Source organism: Haliaeetus leucocephalus, unplaced genomic scaffold (assembly GCF_000737465.1).
Source record: "Haliaeetus leucocephalus isolate CR32 unplaced genomic scaffold, Haliaeetus_leucocephalus-4.0 Scaffold657, whole genome shotgun sequence".
Taxonomy (NCBI): domain Eukaryota; kingdom Metazoa; phylum Chordata; class Aves; order Accipitriformes; family Accipitridae; genus Haliaeetus; species Haliaeetus leucocephalus.
Genome location: NW_010973093.1, coordinates 1,295,372 through 1,319,399, shown reverse-complemented (window position 1 = coordinate 1,319,399; position 24,028 = coordinate 1,295,372). Strand labels below are relative to the sequence as shown.

The 24,028-nt window shown below is 51.2% G+C and overlaps 2 protein-coding genes across 12 annotated transcripts in view; one reads left to right on the top strand and one right to left on the bottom strand.

Annotated features, from left to right (window-relative positions):
* EXOC7 (exocyst complex component 7) overlaps positions 1-17,616 on the top strand; it is a 29,224-nt gene extending 11,608 nt beyond the window's left edge. For 3 of the 11 annotated variants that reach the window (XM_010579361.1, XM_010579360.1, XM_010579359.1), the window contains 12 exons: positions 2,338-2,483; positions 2,810-2,962; positions 3,665-3,763; positions 4,342-4,404; positions 4,729-4,795; positions 8,328-8,393; positions 9,135-9,255; positions 9,682-9,777; positions 10,070-10,133; positions 10,680-10,721; positions 10,899-11,032; positions 11,446-11,700. In XM_010579361.1, coding sequence (XP_010577663.1) covers positions 2,338-2,483; positions 2,810-2,962; positions 3,665-3,763; positions 4,342-4,404; positions 4,729-4,795; positions 8,328-8,393; positions 9,135-9,255; positions 9,682-9,777; positions 10,070-10,133; positions 10,680-10,721; positions 10,899-11,032; positions 11,446-11,548 — 1,154 coding nt within the window. In that variant the 3' untranslated portion in view covers positions 11,549-11,700. Of the gene's footprint in view, positions 1-909; positions 979-2,337; positions 2,484-2,809; positions 2,963-3,664; positions 3,764-4,341; positions 4,405-4,728; positions 4,796-7,232; positions 7,272-8,327; positions 8,394-9,134; positions 9,256-9,681; positions 9,778-10,069; positions 10,134-10,679; positions 10,722-10,898; positions 11,033-11,445; positions 11,701-14,276; positions 14,383-15,892; positions 16,335-17,478 lie in introns of those variants that run through there. The other 8 variants (XM_010579357.1, XM_010579356.1, XR_775143.1 and 5 more) reach the window with 7 other exon arrangements.
* Positions 17,617-20,712: 3,096 nt separating this feature from the next.
* Positions 20,713-23,549, bottom strand: GALR2 (galanin receptor 2). The gene is made up of 2 exons (XM_010579355.1): positions 23,201-23,549; positions 20,713-21,802 (listed from the first exon to the last, which is right to left on the bottom strand). The coding sequence occupies exons 1-2, from the start codon at positions 23,539-23,541 to the stop codon at positions 21,022-21,024; spliced, it is 1,122 nt and encodes a 373-aa protein (XP_010577657.1). The 5' UTR covers positions 23,542-23,549; the 3' UTR covers positions 20,713-21,021.
* Between the last annotated feature and the right edge of the window lie 479 nt (positions 23,550-24,028).

Genomic DNA, 24,028 nt, shown 5'->3' with positions numbered 1-24,028 from the left:
GGTTGGTGGACAGCATTGGATAGGTACAGCTATCCTTGGGGAACCAAGGATATGCTGGAGGGCCAAATTATTTTTCTGAATTTAGTGACTGAATTTCAAAGTCTATGTAAACATGAGTACAGGTGGAGAGGAAAGCTACCTTAAAGCAGTTGACCCACCATAGCCACCTGGCTAATGGAAGCTCTACTCTGATGACATCTGCTTGTGGTGCTTCTATTCTCTTTTCTTTTTGCCTGGACTTTGAGACATTCAGTTTCCTAGTGACCTTTCCAAACCTGATGCTGAAGTGTCAGACTATAGCTAGCTCAGTGCATTGTGCCTGTACATCTTCTCTGTGGAGGCCTACCTAAATGGTCATCTTCCATGTTCTGATCTCCTCTGCTCATAGAAGTTGTACCAGATAGGGGAGAAGAGGTCACTTGCTTCAAAGCATCTGTGTGACCTTTCTGCCTCCTGCTATGTATGCATACAAAGTAGGTATCTTCAGCACCTACATTGCAGTCTACTAAATCCCAGATGGTGACTACTATCACTCACTGGGGGGAAAAAAATTCTCGTGCTGAGCAGGAGATGGGCTTTGAGTTTGGATTTGTAATGGTTGTGGGTACAAATTGGACATCTGGTGCCTGCTATCCCATTCAGAACTTAAGACAGGAGATTCAAGGGTCTCCTGTGGCCCAACGAATGACTTAACTCACACTTCTCATCAGGTTTCAAAGGGTTGCTACTGCTACATAGCCCAACAAAGGGATTTGGTCAGGTAGCATTCCTGGGACTGTGTAGGGAAAAAAGTGTCCATCAGATCAAATAAGCCAAGCTTGAAGCGGCTTCCAGCCAGTGTGAGCATCCATGCTGTAACCACCCTGGATAAATTGCGCCTTCTGTTTGTGCCGGCTGACATCTCACTAGGTCATGAGCATGATTTACGAGTTAAACACCTTTCCGATACCCTGAGCGACAAGCATGGGCCGGCTGCTGGTAAGTACCATGTTGTCACTTCATAACAAGCTGGCTAACATCCCTTCTTTTCAGCATGTTTCACAGTAGTTTTGTAGCCAGTGGCTGTTCATCTACGTGGGCAGTCCTGGAGCATGGGCCTTCTCTGGCTAAGAAGCTCTGGCTCTTCTCAGTAGAATTCACTCCTACTAATCACACACACCCCAAGCCCTCAAACAGGGAACCCCAACTTTGTCCAACCAAAGAATGGTGGCCACTGTGCTGAGGGGCACTTTCCTATAGGTAGCTGCTGGCTTGTTTGGTGCTGAAGTGAACCAAACAGGAAAGGGATCACATGTGGCATGTGATAAAGTGGGCTGCTCTCCACCATAGGCAGTCTCTAAAACCACATCATGTTTGTGTGTCCCCTGCTGACCATAGCTTTTAAAAGATCAACCTGAGGGACCTGTCAGTGTAGGGAAGAATTGGTTCTTCTCTATCAAAAGTTGCAGATGTTGCTGGGAGGAGAGAAGCAGCAGCAGCAGTCCATAGCTTAGAGAAGGCCTCTCTGTGTAATCTTACTGTCTTGTAGTGGTTACTACAGGGGTCCGAGTAATGCAGGATGGTGTGAGTCCATTTGTGTCTGTCCTGCTGACGCATCCAGCTAGTGGTTGGCATGAGTTGGTGCAGGCCCTTGTATCATACTGGCGCTTCTCATGCTTACCACATAGGTTCTTTGGTGGATCTTTGTCAGAGGTATTCATATGCTAGAACTCAAATATTTGCATTTGTATGCAGCATTGTGTGACAGATAGCTCACCTAGCTGTGCTGATATTCCTGCTTCATAGGATTTAAATGTTCATCTGCCTGTTTTTTTTATCTTCTGTTTCTGCCTATGGGAAGAAGCTGCCTTCCAGGACAGCCTTGATTTCCCAGAAATGTTGATGCAAAATGGCAATTCTTCATCTGCATGATGGATGGTGATAAAGAATTCTAAAAATATAAGCAGAGATGTTGAATAATTCACTTCAGACCTTCCTGAGTTTAGTACTCTCTGTTCAAGCCCTTGATTAAATTTAGTCTTTATCCCAGAAGAGCTCCAAACTTGCCTTCTGTCATGAGGCCGGAAAGAGCTGGTGTCCTGATGAGCCTGTTTCCTGAACTGCAGATGACTTTGCATGCCTCCTGCAGGGTATGCGTAGCTTCACATGCACAAACCCAGGGGGCAGGTTTGGTGAGAACCTGACTCTTGTTCTCACGGAAGGATGGGTGCAAAGCCAGAACCACCTTTTCCAGAAGAACCTTGTGCTCCTTGTGTAAACCAAGGCCTTGGAGTGAGCAGAGCTGCTGGAAGCTTAGTACAAATTTTGTTCTTTCTTAAAGCCATCTTGCCCTTACAGGGAGGGATGACGTCTTTGACATCGAGATTGATGCGTACATTCACTGCGTTAGTGCCTTTGTCAAACTGGCCCAGAGCGAATACCAGCTCCTGACAGAAATCGTCCCGGAGCACCACCAGAAGAAGACCTTTGATTCTCTCATCCAGGTCAGTTGAGCCTCTCTACTTGGCTTCTCTTGTAAAGGATACACACAAAGTCTTTTTCCCTTCCTCTTTGTTGGGAGGATGTGTATTCCACCACCTGCTGTGGGTGCCCAAGAGCACCACCACTACTAGGATTGTCCTCCAGGACCTGTTCAGGCAACCAGGGCCTGCACAGACCCTGGAGAATGTGTGCCCAGAGTCACTCAATGGGTACCGCAAATGACCCATCAGCTAAATTGGCATCCTTAACAGGTATCCTGCATTGAGCCCCTTGTGCTGCCTGGGCAAAAGTCATGCTGCTTCCTTCTGACTCTCTGGCTTTGTTGCAGGAGTCCTTGGATAACTTGATCATGGAGGGGGATAACATTGTCTCAGCTGCCCGGAAAGCCATCATCCGACACGACTACTCGGCTGTGCTCACGATCTTCCCCATCCTTAAGCATCTCAAGCAGATGAAGCCAGAATTTGACCAGGTCTTGCAGGTAAGCATGATGGGATTGGAGAGGGTCCTGTGGCTTGCATTGTCTGGAGAACTTTTTGAAAGGGATTATCACAGTGGCTTTGAAGAAAGCCGTGCTGCTTCTGTCCTCCAGCATGGATAGGAAGTGACACATATCTAGCTTGTTCCTTTCTGTGATGGTCAAACAGCAACTCAGCATCTCTCGGCAGCAGTTCTTTTCAGTTCAAGTCATGACCCAGTGATGGACCATCTACATCATTCTGCTGTATACATGGCTTCTGAGGTGTTTCACCTCCGATACCGTTGAGGTTAGTTTAGACTGTGCTCATTGATGTCTGGAAGATGGGCTACTCTGAGGAGAGCCTGCTTGGACCATGCCACCAAGGTTCTCCAGGTATCAAATATGGCATCCAGGTTTAGCAAGGCTCCTTTCCATCTGCTTCCAGCTGGTGACTGTGATGCACCAACCTCCTGTATCAGGTACTGTGTAAGAGGAAACATGAGAGGTAGCAAGTCCTGGTCACCGTTAGGGTCACAACACCTTCCCTTTCTGGTTGGCAGAAGAATGTGGGGTTTCACATGTTGATGGTGCTGTAAATATTCTCCTCGCACATGGGGAACTGAGAATGAGATGCTGGGGTGGGGGATCAGGGAGGGTAGGTACTGAACGAAAGTTCAGATAATCTTAGTTTTCCTTCTCTGATCTGTTATGGAACTATTCCAGGGAACTGCAGCAGGCACTAAGAACAAACTGCCAGGGCTGATCACTTCCATGGAGACCACTGGTGCAAAGGCACTGGAGGAGTTTGCGGACAACATTAAGGTAGGATTCTCCTCAATGTTCTCTCTGGCAAAACCAGCAGACTTGGAAGAGGGGTTTTCTGAGCAGAATCCCTGTGCGAGCTTGCTGGATTGCTTTGGACAGTCAGCTGCAAATACCAAATGCTTGGCGCTGATTTCAAGTACAGGAGGCCTCTGCCTAAGACCCTTAACAGGCATACTACAGATAATTTGACATGAGCTTCCAGGCCTCTGCAGATATCAAGTCAATCTCAGAATTTAATCCTATTTAGAAAGAAAGGACAATTGCTGATTTGAAAAGTTTTGGAGGACTCATGTTAAACTGTCCCTGTGTAAGGTGGGCTTGGTGAATACACTGCCCAGTAGGTTGGCTGAACATTTGATGGTCACGTGCTGAACAAACCCCTGTGGTTCTAGAGCTGCTGGTGCATAGGAGCTGTGGTTTCTGAGCACCAGGAGATGGCACTGCAAGAGCTGGGTCTGAGGATATTGAGAGAGGCTGGATAAACAAGCCTACAGCTTACTTGCAGCAGTGGTTGTATTGTAGATGCCTTCAATTTCCTTACATGCTTACCTTATGTCTCTGTCTTGCCTTCTTAGAATGATCCGGACAAAGAATATAACATGCCAAAAGATGGGACAGTTCACGAACTCACCAGCAATGTGCGTGATGATGATTTGAACAACCCTTTGTGAAAAACAGTTTTTGTGAAGAGGTTTTAAAAAGAGCAGTAGGGAAATTTCTTAAGTTAAGCTGTCTCGGTATTGGAAGGGCAATTAACTGGCTTCCATATGGAAATTAGCTAGTTACCCTTGCTAAGCTGTGATGTGTCTGCGTGGGTAAACCCCAGCAACTCAAAGGAGTGTAGCGATTTGTTTCTTGAAGGCTTTTAAGTGTGCGGGGACAAGTGCTCTTTCATGATCCTTAATAGCAAAGTGTAGGATACACAATGTCAGTTGCTCATGACTTCCCTCCCTTGCTTGCAGGCTATCCTTTTCCTACAGCAACTGTTGGATTTCCAGGAGACAGCAGGTGCCATGCTGGCATCGCAAGGTACATACATGCATGGGGCTTGTTTGGGCATGGAAGTTTCTTCCCCAAATCGTCTGGACGTCTTCCCTAAAAAGATCAAACCTCAATATGCACTGTGAGCTTGTTCTCCTCCTGTCCTTCACCCTGTGGTTTGTCTTGTCCTCCAATCTGCCATGACCATGTAGTTGGTTATCTGGAGAACTTCAAGGGATGCAGAGAGTTTCCCTGCTGGCCTTCCACACTTGCTCCTATTAGGTACTCTTGGGATGGTGTTTATTGTTGGTAGGCTCTGTGGTATCAAGAGAAGATGCCTTAGTCATTTAGCTTCAAATCTGACACTGGGCTGGTCTTCTGACTCTACTGGAGTGAGGATCGTTGGTCCAGCTGAGTTAGCTTTAGTAGGCTGTGTGTTGATGAATTGCTGCCTTTCTCTGCCACGTGTTCTGGTCAGAGTATAACAGCAGCAGCAAAGATATTCTCAGCATCTAGCCATGGTCAAGCTGGGACTCCTGAGCTATTCATATTCCACGTGCCCTAGCAGAAAGACAAGTTTTAGTTCTGCTTTCCAGGATGCTAAAAAGACTAATTCCAGAAAGAAATACACAGATCAAAAGCTGAGAGCTGCTGCCTCATCTAACAGGATGCTGCTGTGTGTCAGCTAGAACGTGATTCTTAGTTCTGTGCAGAGCAGCAGCTCCCAGCTCTCTAGTGAGCCCTTGGCCTTGGCAGAGCTCATGCTTTCAAGTAGGTTGCAATAGAGTAGACTGGAGAGGTGGAGAACTGGAGATTCAGGGGGTGCAGGGACCTGAGAAGGCACAGGCCACTAACTGGTGTTTGGAGAGGGTTGGGGAGCCCATTAGGAGCAGGGGAAGGGGGAAGCTTACAGCTGCCTCCAGAATTTTGTCTGCAATTCTTGCTTGGAAAATTCTGCCAGTTCTAAATTAACTCAAGCTAGGATGTCCCTGCTTCTTGCCACATCTCCTCTAGCCACTGCTTTGTGCCCTCTCCACTTGCAAGCTCAGAGCCTCCCATGCCTTGGCACTCTCTCCTGGCCAAAGAGGTGGTCTGAGATTTTTCTTGGAGAAACCAACTGTTTCCCATGTCCTTCCCCGAACGGTGATGTCAGCACTGTTGTTTCAAAGTCTTGACATGTTGTTAAGTAGAGATCTGTTGTGGGAGCTGATTCAAAAGGTAGCATAGGCTTTTTTATTTTTTGTATTGGCTATATAACAAAATGTGACCATATCCATGACACGCAAGCCATTTCCTTTTTAATTGTGGCTGGTTGTCCCATCAGGTAGAGAGGGATCCTGTTGTGTAAAGACAGCTTGAAAAAAATGCCTCTTTGCAGTCTGTTCAATTATTAAAGCTTGAAGTTGGTGTAATTGTAACAGATCTGGTAACTTGGGCTGATGTGTAGTACCTCAAGAACCATGCATGAGATGACCCACAATCCACGTACTGTAAATCATGTTCTCCCTGTCTGCAGTCAGGCCTTAGGGACCCTCTGCTGCCAGATGCTTTCTGCCAGTGTTGTTCCATGCAGAAACAGCTCTGTCGCTTGCTCCAAAAGCTAGGACTGGCCCAACGCAGGGCACCCACACAGGGCAGAGCTGTTCTCATTTTAAGTGACACTGGTTAGTGAATGTTGGTGAAGTTGTGGTCCCTTTCTGCTGTGGACCTGACATCACCCTAGACCAAGTATCATCAGATCAGAGGTGATTATGTCAGTAGAGTTTAAGGAGGGAGTTGCTTCTGCGAGCAGAGGCATCTGCTTTGGGATGGTGACTTGCCCCCAAGGGTTCCTCTCTAATGACAGCTTCCAGTTGCTAGCTCAGGTGTGGGTGTCTGAAGTTGGGTTAGATAACTCCGACAGTGATCCCAAGTGGTGGGAAGTACATGCAGTTTTTTCTGCAATGTTTGCCTCAAGTGGTAGCAAAAGCAAAGTTGATCATTTAAATGCAGTGATGTTAATCCCTTGCTCTTGCCCACTGAACGGCTCTGTAGGGCCTTGTACAGCCATGCAGGGATGCTGAAGTGCAGAGTGAGGGTGAGATGGCATTGCTCAGGTTCTTGGGAAGGTTATATGAGCTGTGCAGTTCATTTCAAGGACCAGTAAACTGCTGATGGCGCGAGGAGAAGATTTCCTTTGCCTTGAAAGTGGGTTTGAACTGATTTGGAATGAGGTGTCTTGCTAAATACAAACAATGACAATACAAACAATGTCTCTAGCAGGGGAAGGAGATTACACTCTGCCTTTCCTCTGTGATCTCCACTCTGTTTGTGGCCTTGGAGGGACTCCTGCCTGCTCTCCTGTGTAGCTGTCTGTGGCTGCTCTGTGTTAATATCTGCTTTGTTCTCAAAGGGATGGTGGTCTCTAACCTGTCTTTTTGCACTTTGCGTTTCTTTTTCTCTCTCCTCCCTCCCCTTTTCTCTCTGCTCTGCCTAATCTTTGTAGTTCTTGGGGACACATACAATATTCCTTTAGATCCCAGAGGTAAGCAGACTTACCCACATGTACCTGTTCATATTGCCTTGGACTCTGGTGATGTATGTTAATTCTTTATCCTCTAGGAGTGGTAAATAAATTAACACGTAATTGAAAAGGGAAAAAGGGGAGGGTAAGTAACTCTTGCCAGTGGGCTGGAGAGAATACAGGGGGCTTGTCACCAGCAGACAATGAAGGATGCCACATGAGGTGAAACAGGCTAAAGACACTCTCATGGTGCTGAATCTCTTTGGCACGGGTAGCAAATTGGCCCAGCTGGTATCATGCTTTATCCCATGTGCACTCGGCTCCTTATTGTCCAACTCCCAGCAACAGGAGCCTTGTGGCCTTTCCCATGGGGTGTTTATGAACTTGGACCACCCGAGCTAGGCCTGGCTGCCAAACTCTCTGGTGGGGGGAGGAGGAGATAGCTACCCCACATGTCCTGTGGGACCCATGCCCACGAGCCCTTGAGGGCAGAAAGCCATCTCTTATGCATAGACAGAAGAACATGTGCCAGCCCAGAGTCATTGCTTGTAATGGCAGGCTTCCATGCCGGTGTAGTCCCTTGTACAGAGCCAAGCAGGCTCTATCAGCAACCATGGGGATGGCTGAAACTTTCCAGAGCCCTTCTGCTTGTTTAAATTACTGTTGTGTGCCTGCTGTTAACAGCTCCAGCTCATTTGTTCTCTGATTGCCAATTTCTAGTGCTTACAAACCCTTTTCAGGTGGTGGGGGAAAGGATGGGGAGGATGTGTATAATGACTCTATTTCTGATCAAGAGGATGTCTTCTGAGCCCTAGGAAGGAAAGGAGAGGTTTCTGCCAGGGTGCTCAGCAGTTGATGCAGATAAAAGGATTGAGGGGTGCAGAGCTCTTTCACCCTCACCCTGGTTAAGCCGCTGACAGTCAGCACTGAAGCAGGGAGCTAATTTCACTGTCGATGGGAACTCTGTGCTAATTCCATAGCAACAGGGACAAGGCTTGTTTGAATAGAGGCAGGCTGACCATGCATACCCCCCTTCCCCATGGCATGTTAACTGGCCTAAGACTCTTTTCTTTTCAGAGACCAGCTCTTCAGCTAGTAGTTACAGTTCAGAGTTCAGCAGGCGGCTGCTGAGCACCTACATCTGTGAGTACTCTGCATGTTTTCCCGTTTCTGCCCCATCAGCTGTCCTTCACTTAGCTTGTTCTTGGGTGAAGAGCACAGGCTGTGTCTCTTACTCCATGTGATCTTTCCATGTTTGAGCTGAGTCTCGGAGCGATGGAAAAAAGGGTCAAACTGGGAGTTTCAAACTGTTACAGTTAGACAGGACAAAGCACAATGCAGCAGCTCACTGTGCTGCAGAGCTTTTGTCGTCAGTTGCCTTGAACCATTCTCACCCAGTGCTTTGCACCTTCAACCCCACAGAGGCTCCTAGCTGCCAAAGGGGCTCTGTAAAATCTCAATCCTGCATTTAACAGCAAGATAGTGAGATGAGTTCACAGTACTACCTCGTGATGATCTGTTACAATGGGAATCAGGTCCTTCAGCCTCTTTGAGATCTGAGCCTGTGTCATGGTCAGGCTGTGTCTGATCGCCCATGCTGGTCCTGGGACTTATTCTGAACGTAGAATGCAACTGTATTGCCAGTTGCAACAAAGGCACTAGTTTGCAGAGAGGTTTTGGTGACTTGCTGAGGAAAGATCTGTGTGAGGCTTGTAGGAATGTTCAGTACATGTGATTGTACCCTTGTCTGCACGTGCAGTTGGGGCTGTGCTATTCACTTTGCTGTGGGCTCACAGCAACAGTACAGAGCGCTCAGTTTGGATTGTCAGTAATGAGAAGTTTCAGTGCAAAAACATTTTGTTCTCTTTTTTTTCCCTCTTCAAGGCAAAGTGCTGGGCAACTTGCAGCTTAACCTTCTTAGTAAATCCAAGGTTTATGAAGACCCAGCTTTGAGTGCCATTTTTCTGCACAACAACTACAACTATATTCTGAAATCTCTGGAAAAGTAAGTGTGTATCTGGGTAAATCTCCCTGAAGTCCAGGCTGATTCTAAGCATGGGTTTGGAGCAGAGCTCTGCATTGAGTGCGTTTATTTGCTGGCCTGTCTCATCTCTGCTCTTTCTTCCATTCTTGAAACTGCCCTATTGAAAGCTTTGCACTATTATAAACATAGCATTACACGAGAGTGGAAGATAAAAGCATCAGATATGCCTTAAGTTGTAGAGAGTCCTTTGATCTTGGGAGGACTGAGGACATGGCTTTAGAAAGTAACTTGGAGTAGCTTCTGTCTCCCAATTTGTGCATTTCAAGGTCCCTTTTATTGTAAAGGGCAGAAAAGAACTTGCTGATAGGGGCTTGAAAGGTTACCATCCTGCTAGCAGCCCTGAGAGCAGCTGGCTCAGGTGCTTCCTCAGGTTTTCCGTTCTTTCAGATCTGAGCTGATCCAGTTGGTAGCTGTGACACAGAAGACAGCCGAGAGGTCTTACCGGGAGCTCATTGAACAGCAGATCCAGACCTACCAGCGCAGGTCAGGTGGCATACTCTGCTCTTCCCTTAGTTTTGTCAGTTTGAGAGCTCCTTGGGAGCTAGTCCTGCTGGAGCAGTGGGAGAGATTGGCCTAAAACAGAAACTTGTCTAAAACCAAAGCCAAGTATTTTGGTTTCCAAGCAATTAATCTTAACTTGGGAAGGGGTCACTGTGGAAAGTTTTGGGGTGTATATTGTCTGGGGTGGCCTTTGGGTCATGGGTGAAGACAAAGATGTTCTGGTGAGGCATGAGTAACTCTTCTTTGCCTCTTTCCTATCTCATTTCACATGCAGCTGGTTGAAGGTGACAGATTATATCTTGGAGAGAAACCTGCCTGTCTTTCAACCAGGAGTGAAGGTGAGAGGATGGGCAAGGATGGTTTTGAGATGATAGAAACTGCCAGAAACATCTTCTCCCATGTCACATTAAAAAATTCCCAGAAATCTTCTTTATATCTCATGCCAGTATTGCTCTGCAGAGTGAATACTGTGGCTGGGACAAGATGGTGAGCCGCACTGCCTTCTAATCTCCCCTGCCCCAGATTCATACGAGTCTTTTAATCTCTGCCTCCGTTCTTATATTTTCACCTGAGCAGATGCTTCTATTTTGGATTTGCAAAACCCTGAGACCTTCCCTTAGAAAGGGTTAGAAGCATAAAGAAGTCTATTTTTATGTCTGTTCTGGCTGAAAATTACCCTTGTTAAACCTACTTCAGATGAAAGCCAATTGCTGAATGTAGGGTGTGCTGCTCACTGCAGCTTGCTTTCCTCCCTGCTTTAGGAGAGGGAATTCAAGCCATGTAGGCAGGATATTACTTAAGTTGGATAGGGAGTTGTGGGCAAACACTGATGTTGGAAATTTATTTCTGGAGATGAAATAAAATCCTTTCCCTCCTTGTTGCAGCTCAAGGATAAGGAGAGGCAGATGATAAAGGAGCGCTTTAAGGTAAGGAGGTGTTAGGTGGCATAAGAACATCCCCTAGTTGATTGGGACAGACAGTCAGACCAACGATCTGCCTAAGGAGGAGACCTGTCAGTGATCAGCAGTGGAGGGGAAGAACATCAGACTCGGTATAGGGACATGATTGCCGACAGGACACTCACTGAGTTTTACTTTGGACAGGGTTTTAATGATGGGCTGGAGGAGCTATGTAAGATCCAGAAGGCCTGGGCAATCCCAGACATGGAGCAACGGGACAAAATCCGACGGGCACAGAAAACCATTGTGAAAGAGACCTATGGTGCCTTCTTGAACAGGTGATGACCTCTTGCAGCATTGTCGTCTTTTCTTTGGATTTACTGAGGTCTTTGGGGCCTAGGGTAGCCTGAGCTGAGGCACTTGTTTACTGTCCTTTCTTAGCTTCTCTACCTTGCACACTAAAACATCCCCAAGCTGAACTCTACTAGTTGCGAACATCTGCTGTCTCCCTGATTCCTTGGTCAGGGTGAGTGCAGATGTTCTAGCTAGCACAAAGCTGTGAGCCACCCTGGGCTATTAATGTAAAACTCAGGACACCAGTTGTAATCACGTCACTTGCTCCCTACAAGATATCCTGTCAGATTCAAGTGGGATGTGCTGGAGTGGAGCTGATTTGTGACAGAGGGGGGGCCAGCGGGTCTCTCTGCTGTGTTCCAGTTGTTTGCCACCTGGCGGTTGTCTTCCTTTGCAGATATGGCAACGTGCCCTTCACCAAGAACCCTGAGAAGTACATCAAATACCAGGTCGACCAAGTGGGGGAGATGATTGAGAAGCTGTTTGACACATCGGCATAAATCTCTAGCTGTCATGTGTTCTCCAGCCGCAAAGTACAAGTCAGCACTCTTTCAGAAACCTTTGGGACTCCCTTCCCTTCTCCCCTGCCCCATTGTGGTGGGCAGGGTGTTATACTTGTATTTATGAGATTTATAAACCTGTGGAAACACTACCTCCTGGCTGTCTTTTGCCTTCTGTGGATCCTGAGCAAAGGCTCTAGATGCCCACTGCGCTGCTGTGTGGGATCTTATGTTTGCGCATCTTCAGGCGTGGGTATAAATGTTCATGCTTTGCACAGCAGACATGATGAGTGTGTAAAAAAACAAACAACAACAACAAAAACAACAAAAAAAATAAAACCCACCCCCCAAAAAATCCCAACCAAAAAAACCCCCAAACCTCACCAAACATCTTGTGGGTACTGTCCTTCTGTTTAGGGCAGGAGGCTTTAAGCTCCAAATGGTGCTGCCTGCTTCCCTGATGGGTTTTGGGAATCTCAGTTCTGTAGGATCCTAAAGCACTTTCACATTGTTACTCTTAACTGTTTTTTACTTCAGTGATGGGGTGAGATGCTGATTCTGTGGTATGGTAGTGCCTGGCAATGGTGGTGCCTGGCAGTCATGCAGTCTAGTTACATACAGGGGATGTTTTACCCCAAAGTTTCATGAGCTGTCGCAGTAGAGGTTCTCCCTCCTGCGTGAGGCAATGGTAAACAGAGTGATGGCAGGGAGGAGTCATGACAGAGCAGTGAGAACCAGAGGGAGCTCTAACGTGTCCTGACTGGTAGCTGCTCCTCATTGATCTGAGGCAGGCCATGTGTAGAAGTGTTCCCATGCTGATTTCTGCAGAGCACCTTCTTCCCATCTGTGTTTTTCTTTGTCTCCTGTCTTGTTAAATCTGATGCATCTCTTCCCTGTAAGTAGCCAAGTCTCTTCCCTGCGTTTAACCCATGGGCATCACATGAGAAAAAGTGCTACTCTCCCATGTGCCTTGGAGTGATACTGGCAGGCTTTGATACAGGAGCCGGACTCGCCATCTTTGCACCAAGGCCTTTCAGAGCTTTGGAGCACATATGTTGTTTCTATGGTCTCTGGGAGGCGCCTGCTGCTCCCACCTCACTCACTCCTGCTGCTTGCTCTATTGTGGGATCTTCTCCATTATTTGCCCATGGTAACACTTGAAATACAGGGTTTCCATAGAGCTAGGAGCACTCACAATAGCTGCTACTTTGCAATTTGGAGCAAATCTATTATTCACCTGAGCCTGTGTTTACAGGAGTGAATGTATACTGGTGTCTAATTAGCCCAGCAGCAGAAGAGCCCTTGTGTCACTGTCCGGTCCGGGGCACTGCAAACAGAGCACGGGAAGGTGGAGAGGGGCAAGGCAGACCTCAGCATGAAATGGGGAGTGAGAACAGATGGCAGAAAGGTGAAGAGGTGTGTTTTAACCCTTCTGCTGTTGTGCGTCCACCAACCCTGCCCTTTCCTAGCAGGGGATACTTCTCTGTGTGGTGTCACAGCTACGAGGCGGGCTGTTTCCTTGGGGAAGTCAGAGTTGCTCATCCTGGGAAATGTCCGCCCAAGGCAGTTACCATGCCAGTGGGTAAGAGAGGCCAAGTGGCTGAGGGCAGAGGGGTTGGATGTTAGAGCCTAGATGAGAATGCAGGTTCTACTGTGGCAGACCCAACCACTTGCCTGGACTGCTGCCTCCACAGACAGCTGTTTTTCAGGTAGCTCCTGGCCTTTCTGAACCCCTGACTACCTCTTTCTCTTCAGCCTGGACCTGAGCATGGTCTGAAACACTGCCTGTTCTCAGTGGTGTGGCAAATGCCTGAAAAACAGCAGATTTGACAGGCTTGTCCAGCCAAGAGCTGGACCACTGTGCAGGTTCAAATCTTGATCCCACCTGCCTGGCTGTTTTTCATGTGTCTGGCCATGCAGGCTTACTGTGCTGACCCAAGACCCCTCCCTGCAGGGACCCTCCCTCCTGCTTTCAGATCTCAAGTGCTTGATGAAACACAAGACTTCGGTGCTAGCTGTTTTTTCTTCTGCCAACTCCAAGAGCCTCTGAAGGCTGGCAGGCACCGGACAGAGTGTTTTTAAGCATAAGCAAAGTGCTGCTGGCTTGCATTATGTACAGTGTCAAGCCTGCTGGATACTTATGCTGACATTCACCAGAAGGAGCTGGATTCCATTTTTCTGGATCTGTTTCTGCTGCCACAGTGGTCTGATCTGAATTTCTTTCTCCAGGAGAGCGGATGGAATTTGTTGATGTGCGCAGGCTAGCTCTGTAAAATGTGTTTTATTGCAGCTAATTCCAGGACAGGAGATTCACCTGGAATGGTTGCAGGCAAAGCCAGGGGAGGGAAGGGGGGAACTTTGCCTGCAGCATTTCTGGAGCGTCTGAGCTTCAGTGTGCTGGTATCCTCCCTGTGCTGATGCTCTTGTAGCTAACCAGAGCCCAAAGAAAATACATGACATCCTTTAGAGTCTGGGATGGGGCCACATCCCATTCTCCAGAGGCTCTGGGAGTGCATCTGCATGGCCTACACTGAAAGAGGGGTTTCTGGCCTTTGCTGTCAGCCCATTCCCACAGGAAAGCTGTACCAGTCTTGGGCTGGTGAGGAGCTGGTCCAGCTCAGCTCACAGGTGGGGAGATGCAGTCAGAGATGGGATGCAAAATGTCCCACTCCCTCCTGGTCTCTCTGTTACCAGCACCACAAGTTGGCTGCATTGTTTTCTACCCCAGGGATGCCCTGGCCACAGCTGGAGGAAGGAAGGGGGCTAAGAGGCTGCTGGAGGCTGAGAGCCTAGCTTGGTGGCAGCTGTGCCACAGCAAGGAGGAGCTGGAGGTGGTGAGTACACAGGGGAAGAGGTAACTTCTGCTGCTCCCAGGTGTATGGCTCTTAGGTGGGAGTCCAAGACCCTCATTTTCCCTGAACTAAAGGGAAAGCAAAGCCACCTGGTCCCTGTTTCCTAAATCCAGCCTCCCACTCACCCTGGCTCTAACCATTCCCACACCACCTGCCTCTCCCCTGCGCAGGCAATGACCGTGGGGAGGTGGATGGGCTCTCAGTCTCGCCAAGCAGCCACTGCAGCAGCCAGACCTGCTTTGGGAGCAGCAGCACGCTTCGGCCAGAGCTACCCCTTCCTTGGGGGAATGTCTACGCGTGCTCTTTGCCTTTTTATGGTAAGGAATGTCTTTGCAACACGTTAATTAAGAGCGCTTATGGCAGCCAGCACTGTCCCAGACATTCTTATAGCTGAGCACTTCACGGCCCCCGCTAAGAGTTGAGCGTGGAGCTGAGCAATGCTCAGACTGAGGGAAGGGGCCAAGGGCCTGACTTGGGGCTGCCCACGGCACCGGGGCTGAACCCCCTCTGCCTCCCCTTTGCTTCCTCCAAGGCTCCTGCGGGGTTTAATGCTCTCCACTCTCCTCCCATTTTGCTCTGGCTGTCGGTGAATCCCCTCACACAGATGGGGACAGGCTGGGGGACGTGACTCTGATTCCCAGGGTTTTGGAGCTGGAGCCCCGGTTCTCTGTTGGTTTTTTTTGCTGCCGTGGGTCAGCCTGGGGGGATGTGCCAGGGTCTGGGTGTGCAACCTACTCTCGTGGCTTCCTTGGCACCAATTGTTATTTTGGGGCAGCAAAAGGGGTTTGTCAAACCCTGCTGGGATGGGGACCGGCTCTGGCGTCCCTGCAGCCACCCAGGGCTGCTACTGGTGCAGTTTGCAGCTGGGAGCTGTGTGCAGCAGGGACAAGGGTGGGAGGCTCAGAAGCCTCAGTCCCCACCCCCCTTGGCTGCCTCATCATACTGGGGAGCAAATTTGGCAGAGTAAGTGTTTGAAAACAAAACAAAACCACAAACCAAAACAATTTCTTCAACCCCAGTGATAAATCTGTGTGCTGGAAAGCTTGTGCTAACCTGAGGTTTCAGCCAAGTGCCCCTTGTTTCCTTGCTCATCATTGGGCTTCATGGGAGCTGAGTTTAGCCTATTTATTTTCCGCTTCCAGTTGAATCTGCTTTTATTAAACTCTAACTGGAACATGGGGACTTGCAGTGGTGTTCATTTAAGATAAAACCTGCCAAGGGGACAGACCAGGGCCTATCCCCACTCAGCTGGGAGGGTGCTGAGTGGCAGCAGGTTATGATGCTCTTGTCTTTTTCATCTGGGCCTGATATGCTCTGTTATTTGGGGTGCAAAGTTGCTTCCCACTGTGGTTTTGTGTTGGCAGCAAAACCTCGTGCTTGCCCTTGAAGGGCTCATCAAGGCATGGGCCGGATGGGAGGGCAATGGTTTCATCCTCAGACAAGCAGAGGCGATGGCAAATAAGCTGGAGGGTGCTTTTTTCTATTTCTGCAGTATCCTGTAAGTGGCGTAACGGTCCAGCAGCTGGCCCAGGCTTCACTCTCACTGCCTACAGATAAGTACATACAAATGGATGGATGAGGATCCATAAAACAAGGAGGGCAGGTTGGATGTGTCAAACCGCGGAGACCTGTGAAAGCCTGGACTTTGCTGTCTAATCATTGCAAAGCACCTTGCTGCTCCTGCGTGAGGGTGAGAGCAGCCATGTGAGCTGTGGGGCGAGTCAGAAGGGATTCAGGGGTGCTGGAGGCAGGAGTGAGGTGCAGCCCCCCAGGCTAGTGCTGCGCAGAGCCTGTCCCGAGCCTGCCATCCCCCTCTGTGATCTTGTTGCTGAACAGTGACCAGAAACGAGCCAGTGTCGGTGGTGTCCACAGTCCAGGAAGAGGGGACTCAGCGATGCTTTGGGCTGGGAGCTGAGTTAGGGGTGTCCTGGGATGTGTCTTCAAAGTGGTCCTGGGGGTGGCTGGGCAGCTCTATAGCAGTTAATTGGTTAGGGCAGGGCTCAGCCACGGGCTTGGGAGGCTGCTGGAAAGGCTGGGGGCAGCTTTGCGCAGACCGGAGCTGTGCTTCTGAACTCCTTCCTTTGCATGCTGGTTTTCTACTGTTCTCTTAAGCCATCCCCATTCGGTGCCTGGACCCTGCTGAGCCCCAGCATGTGCAGCACACGAGGAAACGTCTGTCTGTGGGTGGAGGGCAGTGACGTCCTCCCCAGCTCTGCCTTACAGACCCTCTTGGGGTCTCAGTCCCCAAGGACTTGTTCAGTCCCCAAGGACCTGTTGTGTCTCCGGAGCGCAGTTCCCAACTCCGCTACTGCCTGTCTGGCACTCGCCAGCGAGAGGGAACCAGGCAGCAACGAGACAGTGAAGTTAGTTTTCGGGGGGGGTTGCGTTAAAAGTAATCAGTGGATGTGCTGGAAGTCTCTGCAAACCACTCGTTCACACAAAATTATTTCTTGTGATGCTTAAAAAAAATTGCTTGTCTTTCATTTGCTAAGTTTTTTTGCATGTCCACTTACACACTCCTACTGATTCTGTGTGTTTGACTGCAGCATCACAGCACTGCTTTTGTGTCTCTCCAGCTAAAGACAGTTCCCAAGCCTCTCCTTTGAGGGATCAGCTTTGCCAAGCTTTGGCAAAGGCTTTACTTCATTATCGTGTTACATCCTTTTCATTGTGCCCGCTTGCCTTGCCCTTGCTTGGGAAGATGCCGGCAGACCATCGGTTACAGCGGTGGCTGCACAGCTGGTGTGTTTAGGGGGATGCCCAGGACTAAGTGTCCCCTGGGGCAGTGCAGGAGGTGGCTTCTGTGTAATTTAGAGCAGGCTGTTGCATAGGTGCTAGTTTGTTCTTGCACACAGTTATTTGTCCTTTGCACCTTCTCCCAATGTCCAGGCTGCTGCTATCTGACACGGGTGACAGATGGGCCGTGGGATGCTCCAGCCGTGTTGTACCTGCAGCAGTCAGCCGCTTGTTCACAAAGCTGGCCCAGTGCCCCACAGCCTGCACCCTGACCCCTGGGATTTGCAAAACCCAGCCCTTTTCCCATTGATTATTATTTATTTCTAAACCCATTTCTGCCAGGGCTGGATGTGAGCCTTGCAATAGGACGAGAGTGCCTGTGTCCCAGGGTGCTTGCTGTGCTGGTGTTACAGTAATGTTGGGGCTCCTCAAAAAGACCTAAAGCTGCAAACCAAGAAACCACCTGTGGCAAGGGGGAGCATCAAGTGGCAATGTTGCTGCAATGTGTATGGTTTTGATGAGCTGTTTTGAAGAGGTGACCCTTTTCTCCTCTGGCTGATAGTCACGGTTCTAAGTTGCTAACGCTATTTTGAGCCTTCTTTCCCACGCAATGCCAAAATATTCGGGAAACAAACTGAGTTTACAAATCCACAGTAATTTAGTACTTTTCTCCTGCTGGTTGTGAGCCTGTTTTTGCCAGGGTGGGACTGCAGGATTCAGCCTAAGTGCTGTCACCCGGGGTCAGAGCCACCCATCAGAGTTGTCTCCCTCTTCTTCGGCTGTTTTGTGGTGGCCACGCTGCTGCCGAAGGATCCAACATAGCTGCAAGAAGTGAGTCCCCAGAGACCCAGTCTTGCTGCCTCAGAGTCATCTCCCAGCCTGGGCACAGCTTGGCACTGGGGCTTTGAGAGGTCACTAGCCTGCTGTGGCCCCAGCTTTTCCCACGGCCAGCTTGGGGGTGGCACCAGGAGCCTGCCTGGGGCTGGGGAAGAGTTTGGGGCACAGCTGGTCCCCCTCCACCTGGCCCTGCTCCCCATGGGTCCCCCGGGGCCGGGTGCTGTGTGCTGGGTCACAGTGAGCACCAGTAGCAAGAGCAGTAGCAGCCCCAATATAGCCCTGGGGGGTTGCTCCTCCTCTTGGGTTCTTCCCCCCAGCACCCCAGCTCTCACCCTATGGTGAGATGAGATAGCTGGATACCAGCCTGATTCCTCCCCCCATCCACCCCCCCCACAGGGCTCAAAGCAAAGGCTTGCTCTTTCTTTGTGGATTTTGAGCCTCTCATGAGGGCATGGGGCATGGATTGAGGCTTGCTGGCTGGCTGGTACATCTGTGAGCCGCTTATTTTTATTTTCTTGTGAATGCTATAAAAAGATGAACTCAGGAGCAACTCCTGTCCTTTCTGGGAACTCAGCCCTGCATGAAAGGGAACAACCTGGGCTTTAAAGCAGGAACCAACCCCATGGGGCTTCCTGTGGTGCAGCCCCAGCACTGGCACTGTGATGTCCTGCAGCATCTCGGGTTGAGATATGTGGGTGCAGCTGAGTGTGATGGGAAATTGGGTCTGGGGCGGGCGAGAAGGAGGGAAGTGGGTGGGGGTCAGTGTCCCTTCCGTGATAGCACAAAGGGACAGGGGACGCTGCACCCCCAGCCATGCCAGCACAGGGACCACTGTCCTTGGGCAGTGCAGAGATGGCGGGACAACATTTCCATCCCCAAGGCGAGGTAATAACTGTCTCCAGGAGAGGGGGTTGAACCCCTCACTGTGGGGGGGATCCATTGGAGCCAGATCCTGCAGCTCTCCGAGCAGAGGTGGATGAGGGTGGGAGGAAGATAAGGCTTTTAGCTGTGTTGGCATGGCTGATTCAATGTTTTTCCTGGCTGGGAAGGGTTCAGTAGGTGAGATAAATGCAGATGTACGTAATGGAGCTGTTTATATGCTTGCTCTCTGTAACTTATGCCGTGAGCAGGGCTAGACTAAATATAATGCTTATTGATATGAGGCAGTGGCCAATTTATGGCCCTCTGTGTGGGGCAGGAAGATCTGGTTATAATAACACTCAGCAGAGGAAAACAAATGTTTTACAGCCAAAAGCTTCCCAGGAAGAAAGGCCAAGCTGGGGATGGGTGGAGGGCAGCACAGTGTGGAGGAAGGCTGAATCAGGACCCGGACCCTGGAGCAGACCCCCAGGGAGAGCCAGGGTCCCAGCTAGAAATAGTCTCCTACAATGCGTGCCAGTCCTGGGGAGCTCTGCCATGGGGATTCACAAGGAGGGAAATCTGTGCAGACAGACTTAGACCCCCTTTAATGACAATTTATAGAGACCTGATCTTCACGGGTGCTTGATGCTGTTGGGGTAAAGACCTGGGAATTGCAGGGATGCTCAGGATAGCTTGTCCCAGCTCCTGTGCACTTTCACCGCCTCCTCTGGCTATGCTCTGCCACAGGGTTTTCAAAAGAGTTAATTGATCCTATTCCAGTGATGCTCTTCTGGTACCGAAAACGGTGGGTCTTTAAATAAAGCCCTCAGCTGCTGGCAGTCACAGGGCTCAGCTGCTCGTGGAGCCTTTGCAGCGTTGAGCGGGGGTGCAGGAGCCATGTCAGCCTCTTGTGCGAGGGTACAGCTGCATTAAGGGGAGTGCAGTGCCGTTCCTCGCACCACGGTGCCCCCCCCTCCAATGGATGTGCTTGGATGTAACCCACTCCCTCCTCTGCCCCCACTGCCTGTGACTTCCCTTGGGCCAGTGGGTCCCACTGCCCCTCCAGCACCTGCCTCTCCTCCAGTGCAGACTGTGGGGTGTCTCAAGGGAGCTGGACACGGGATGCAGGGTAGAGGGTTTTATTGAGGCTTCCCCAGCTGGCTGGGGCCCCCCAGCACTTGCGCAGCCCTGGCTGTCCAGCCCCACACCGCAGCTGCAGGAAAGCAGTGCCCATGCCCTGCTTTGCGCTTCTTCACAACCACCTCCCCTGGGCTGAGATGCTGAGCCATGCCCAAGCTGTCTGAAAGCATTAAAATCCTCCCCCAGCGCTGACCCACTGATGTCCTCCTCTGCTCCCCCTGGCAGCGCAACCTCTCCTGTGGGGCCATGGCTGTGCTCCCCCTGCAAACAGCCTCCCTCCCTGCTGGTCCTTGGTGACCTCCAGATGCTCTGCAGAGCCTTGCACGCAGCAAAATGGTGGGGATGAGCCATGGTAGGCAGCACAGGGCAGTGGCCCGTGCCCTCAGCTGTCCCATACTTGGAGTACAATGCTCATTTGAGCTACGGCTGCTGCTTCCAGCCGTGCTCCATCTTGGGGAAACCTCCTCCAAGCCACGAGCCCCAGGGAGACGTGAAAGCCCAGCCAGCACCAGCTGCACGAGGAAGGTTTGTCTCCTGATTTCCATGCTTCTCTCCCAGATTTTCCTACTTGAGCTGGGTTTGTGCCCACGTGGCTGTGGACAGTGCTGCCCTGGGACACAGCTCCTGAACTGGGACACAAACAAACCAAGACTTCCCAAATGTCCCTAAAAGTGCACCCTGCTAACTCCAGCCAGACACTGCATTGGTTGGAGGGACCAGAGCTTTCCATAGGCTCCAGGTGTAGATGCAACAGGGTGTAAGTTCATCCCTGACAGAGGAACAGGTGATTACACATGAGAGTTCATTTGGGGGTTTGGTCTCTCTGCTCTCAGCAAGTGCTTGGTGGAAGCAAATCCTGCTGTTGGATCCACGGTCAGTTGCTTGGCTGAGTCTGTAGTCAGCAGCATCGCTTTAACAGTTATGATATCTGGGTGCGTTTGAATGAAAATGGGTACGATTTGACGCATTTCAACCCAAAATGTATCCCATCCCCAGGCCTGCAATGCTGCAGGAGACCGCAAAGCCGTGGGATAGGAAGAAGCTCTGCTAGGTGACTTTGAAGGTGATGAAGGAGCCATCTGCCTTCTGCTGGTGTCCCACCAGCTCTGCCTCCTCCCAGGGCTGGGCTGGGACCTTGCAGCGGACGGAAAAGCACCTCGGCAGGGCTTCGCTGATGTGGGTCACCTCACTGAGCTCAGCCTCCAGCGTGCTGACAGTGTTTGTCACCTGGGCCACATGCACCTTGTTGGCTGCCCTCTTGTGCAAGAGGCAGCTGAAGATCTTCTTGAAGCCCTTGCGGAAGTGTTTGGAGACCAGAGCGTAGACAATGGGGTTCACGCAGGAGTTGGCATAGGAGATGAGATGCGAGAGGATGCGGAGCACGTATGTAGCATGATTGAGGGGGAAGTACCCGAACCAGACGCAGAGGATGAGCAGGTGATGGGGCAGCCAACAGAGGCAGAATAGGACGGCTACAATGATGATCATCCTGGTGACCTTCCGCTTGGCCACTTTGGACTCTGACATGTCTTGGAGAGGGTCCACGGACCTCCACAGGTAGTGAATAGTCCGCACATAAGTGAGGCTCAGGATCAGCACTGGGATGATGTAGCTGAAGATGAAGGTGCAGATGTCCATGACCTTGCGCTGGGAGATCTCCCATATGGGGTGGCAGACAGTCAGGTTGGCCAACTGGAATTCCTGGTAGTAACTGAGGTAAGGGCTTGAAAAGATGAAGGAAAGGCCCCAGATGAAGCAAATGGCCATGAGGGCATTCCTGGGTGTCCTCAGCTCCCTCGAGTGCAGGGGGTATCGTATGGCCAAATACCTGCACAAGAAAGGGAAAGGGACATGACCGCAGTCCTGGTGAGGGCACAGAGAGCTGCTCCAAGAGCAGACTGGAGAAAGGGCAAAAGTGATGGATCTGAGCTTTCCAGGGCAATTAGTTGCACACCTGACTCCCTGGTGCTTCTCAGGATCCCTGTGCATCATAGTGGGGTGAGGAAGATCCTCTCCCCTGACCCTGTCCTGACACCCTCTCTGCTCCCAGCAGTGCTTGTGGGGAAGATGGGGATGGTCCCCTTCTGTCCCTCTCCCTAATCCAGCAGCTCCTCACTTGATCATCAGTCTGTCTGGCACAAGCGACAGCAGCAGTGAGGATATGAAGGCAGGAGCAAGTCCCCAGGATCCCCAGACACCGTGTTGCTCGTGCTGGCACATGTGACAGCGTGTCACCCATTTTCAGTTCTGTAATTAGCGTTCCTTAATCACGACGAAATCTGGGGGCTTGTGCAAGCTCCCTCTTGCTTGACACCTTTGTTCCTCCCAGTTCTGTGGGATGCAGAAGGAGAGGCAGACCCTGGCTGTGTTTTACCTCCCGGGGGGCTGGGGCGGGGGGGGGAACCTGTCCCAGCAGCCAGCACAGTGCCATGCTGGGATGGCAAGACACATCCAGCCCTGCTCTGGGGCTGCCACAGCTCTTTCCCAGGTGACTTTCACAGGGACTTTCCACATCCCATCTCAGGTTTTGGATACTGAGCAGAGCAGCACTAGGAGCTCCCTGCCTCTCGCTTGCTGTGGGTTAGTAACTCACCAGCCCTTGCAGAGGCAGGGGCTGAGCTAGCATGGGGTAAAGCGCAGGCAGGAGCAACAGGCTGCCTTTTACGTAGCTTCCCAGCTAAAACCCACCCTGGGCCAGGCTGGGACAGTGACTAGGACAAGGGACAGCACTGGGACAGAAAGGGGCTTTTTGGTAATAAAAGGGGAGGGTGGGAAAAGCAGTGTCCCAGCTCAAACATCCCAGTGTCTTTCTCCTCCTTGAGGTTTGCCTGCTTTGCCGTGGGCTCTTGGGAGGGTAGGGGCTCTCTCCACGTATCCCAGGAAGAGCCAGGGGAGTGCAGGGACGGAGCTTTTTGTCTCTCTGGTTTTCTATCCCCCCTTCAGCTGCCAGAGCCTGCAGACCAGTCCTACAGCTTCAGGGTCTGAAAGCTTCCTCCAGCTGGGCACTGGGGACAGGGGTCCCAATCCAACTCTCTCTACTGGACCCTATCCTTGGTGGTTGCGTTTCCTTGCACAGGGGAACTGCGAAATGCTCCTGAATTCCCCCAGGAGTCCTGGGAGGTTGCAGCCATCAGGACTTCGCTCCAGGGGATTCTGTCCCCTCTCCTTCCTGGGGGGGGGGGAATCCAGAGAAGGGGGAACCTCAGCCCCCCCTCCCCTTTCCTACCTGTCGAGGGAGACGGTGGTCAGGGTGAAGCTGCTGGCATACATGGTGAGGTAGATGAAGAAGTGGACGGCCTTGCACATGAAGGGCCCGAACACCCAGCCCTCCAGGGTGTAGATGGTGGCTTGGAAGGGGACGCAGAAGAGGATGAAGCAGAGGTCGGCCACCCCCAGATTGAGGATGAAGAGGTTGGTGGTGTTCTTCACCTGCCCGTTCCGTAGCAGCACGGCCAGGACCAGGCAGTTGCCCACCGTGCCCATGAGGAAGATGATGAGGTACACCAGTGGGATGATGACCGATTCAGGCTGCCAGCCCGCCTCGGAGCCCACCGCTGAGCTGTTCATGGCCGGGAGTGCACGGAGCGTGCAGCGGGGATGGACGGGGGGAGTGTGTGTGGAGAACGCACTGGGGTGGCAGGCAGGGGGTGCACGGAGAGCGCGGTGGGGATGCACGGGAAAGGGGGTGCACGGAGAGAGCAATGGGGGGTATACCAGGGATTGCACGGGAAAAGGGGTGCACGGAGAGGTCAGCGGGGAGCACAGCGGGGATGCAAAGGAAAAGGGGGTGCACGGAGAGGTCAGCGGGGAGCACAGCGGGGATGCAAAGGAAAAGGGGGTGCACGGAGAGTGCAGCAGGGAGCGTACCTGAGATGCACGGGAAAAGGGGTGCAACGGAGAGTGTGCAGGGGGACCCGCCGGGGCGCACGGAGAGCCGGCCGGGGTTACACGGTGGGAGAGCGGGGTTGGGGGGGTGGAGGATGCACGACAGCCGGGCGCCCTTCACCTCCTCCGGGTCGGCTGGGAGCCCGCGGCCGCTCGCTGCGGCTCCGGC

Excerpts from the sequence above, each read along its gene's own strand:
- GALR2 (XM_010579355.1), bottom strand. The coding sequence starts at position 23,541 with ATGAACAGCTCAGCGGTGGGCTCCGAGGCGGGCTGGCAGCCTGAATCG. Across the intron at positions 21,803-23,200 it reads ACCACCGTCTCCCTCGACAG|GTATTTGGCCATACGATACC; the intron begins GTAGGAAAGGGG and ends TTTCTTGTGCAG.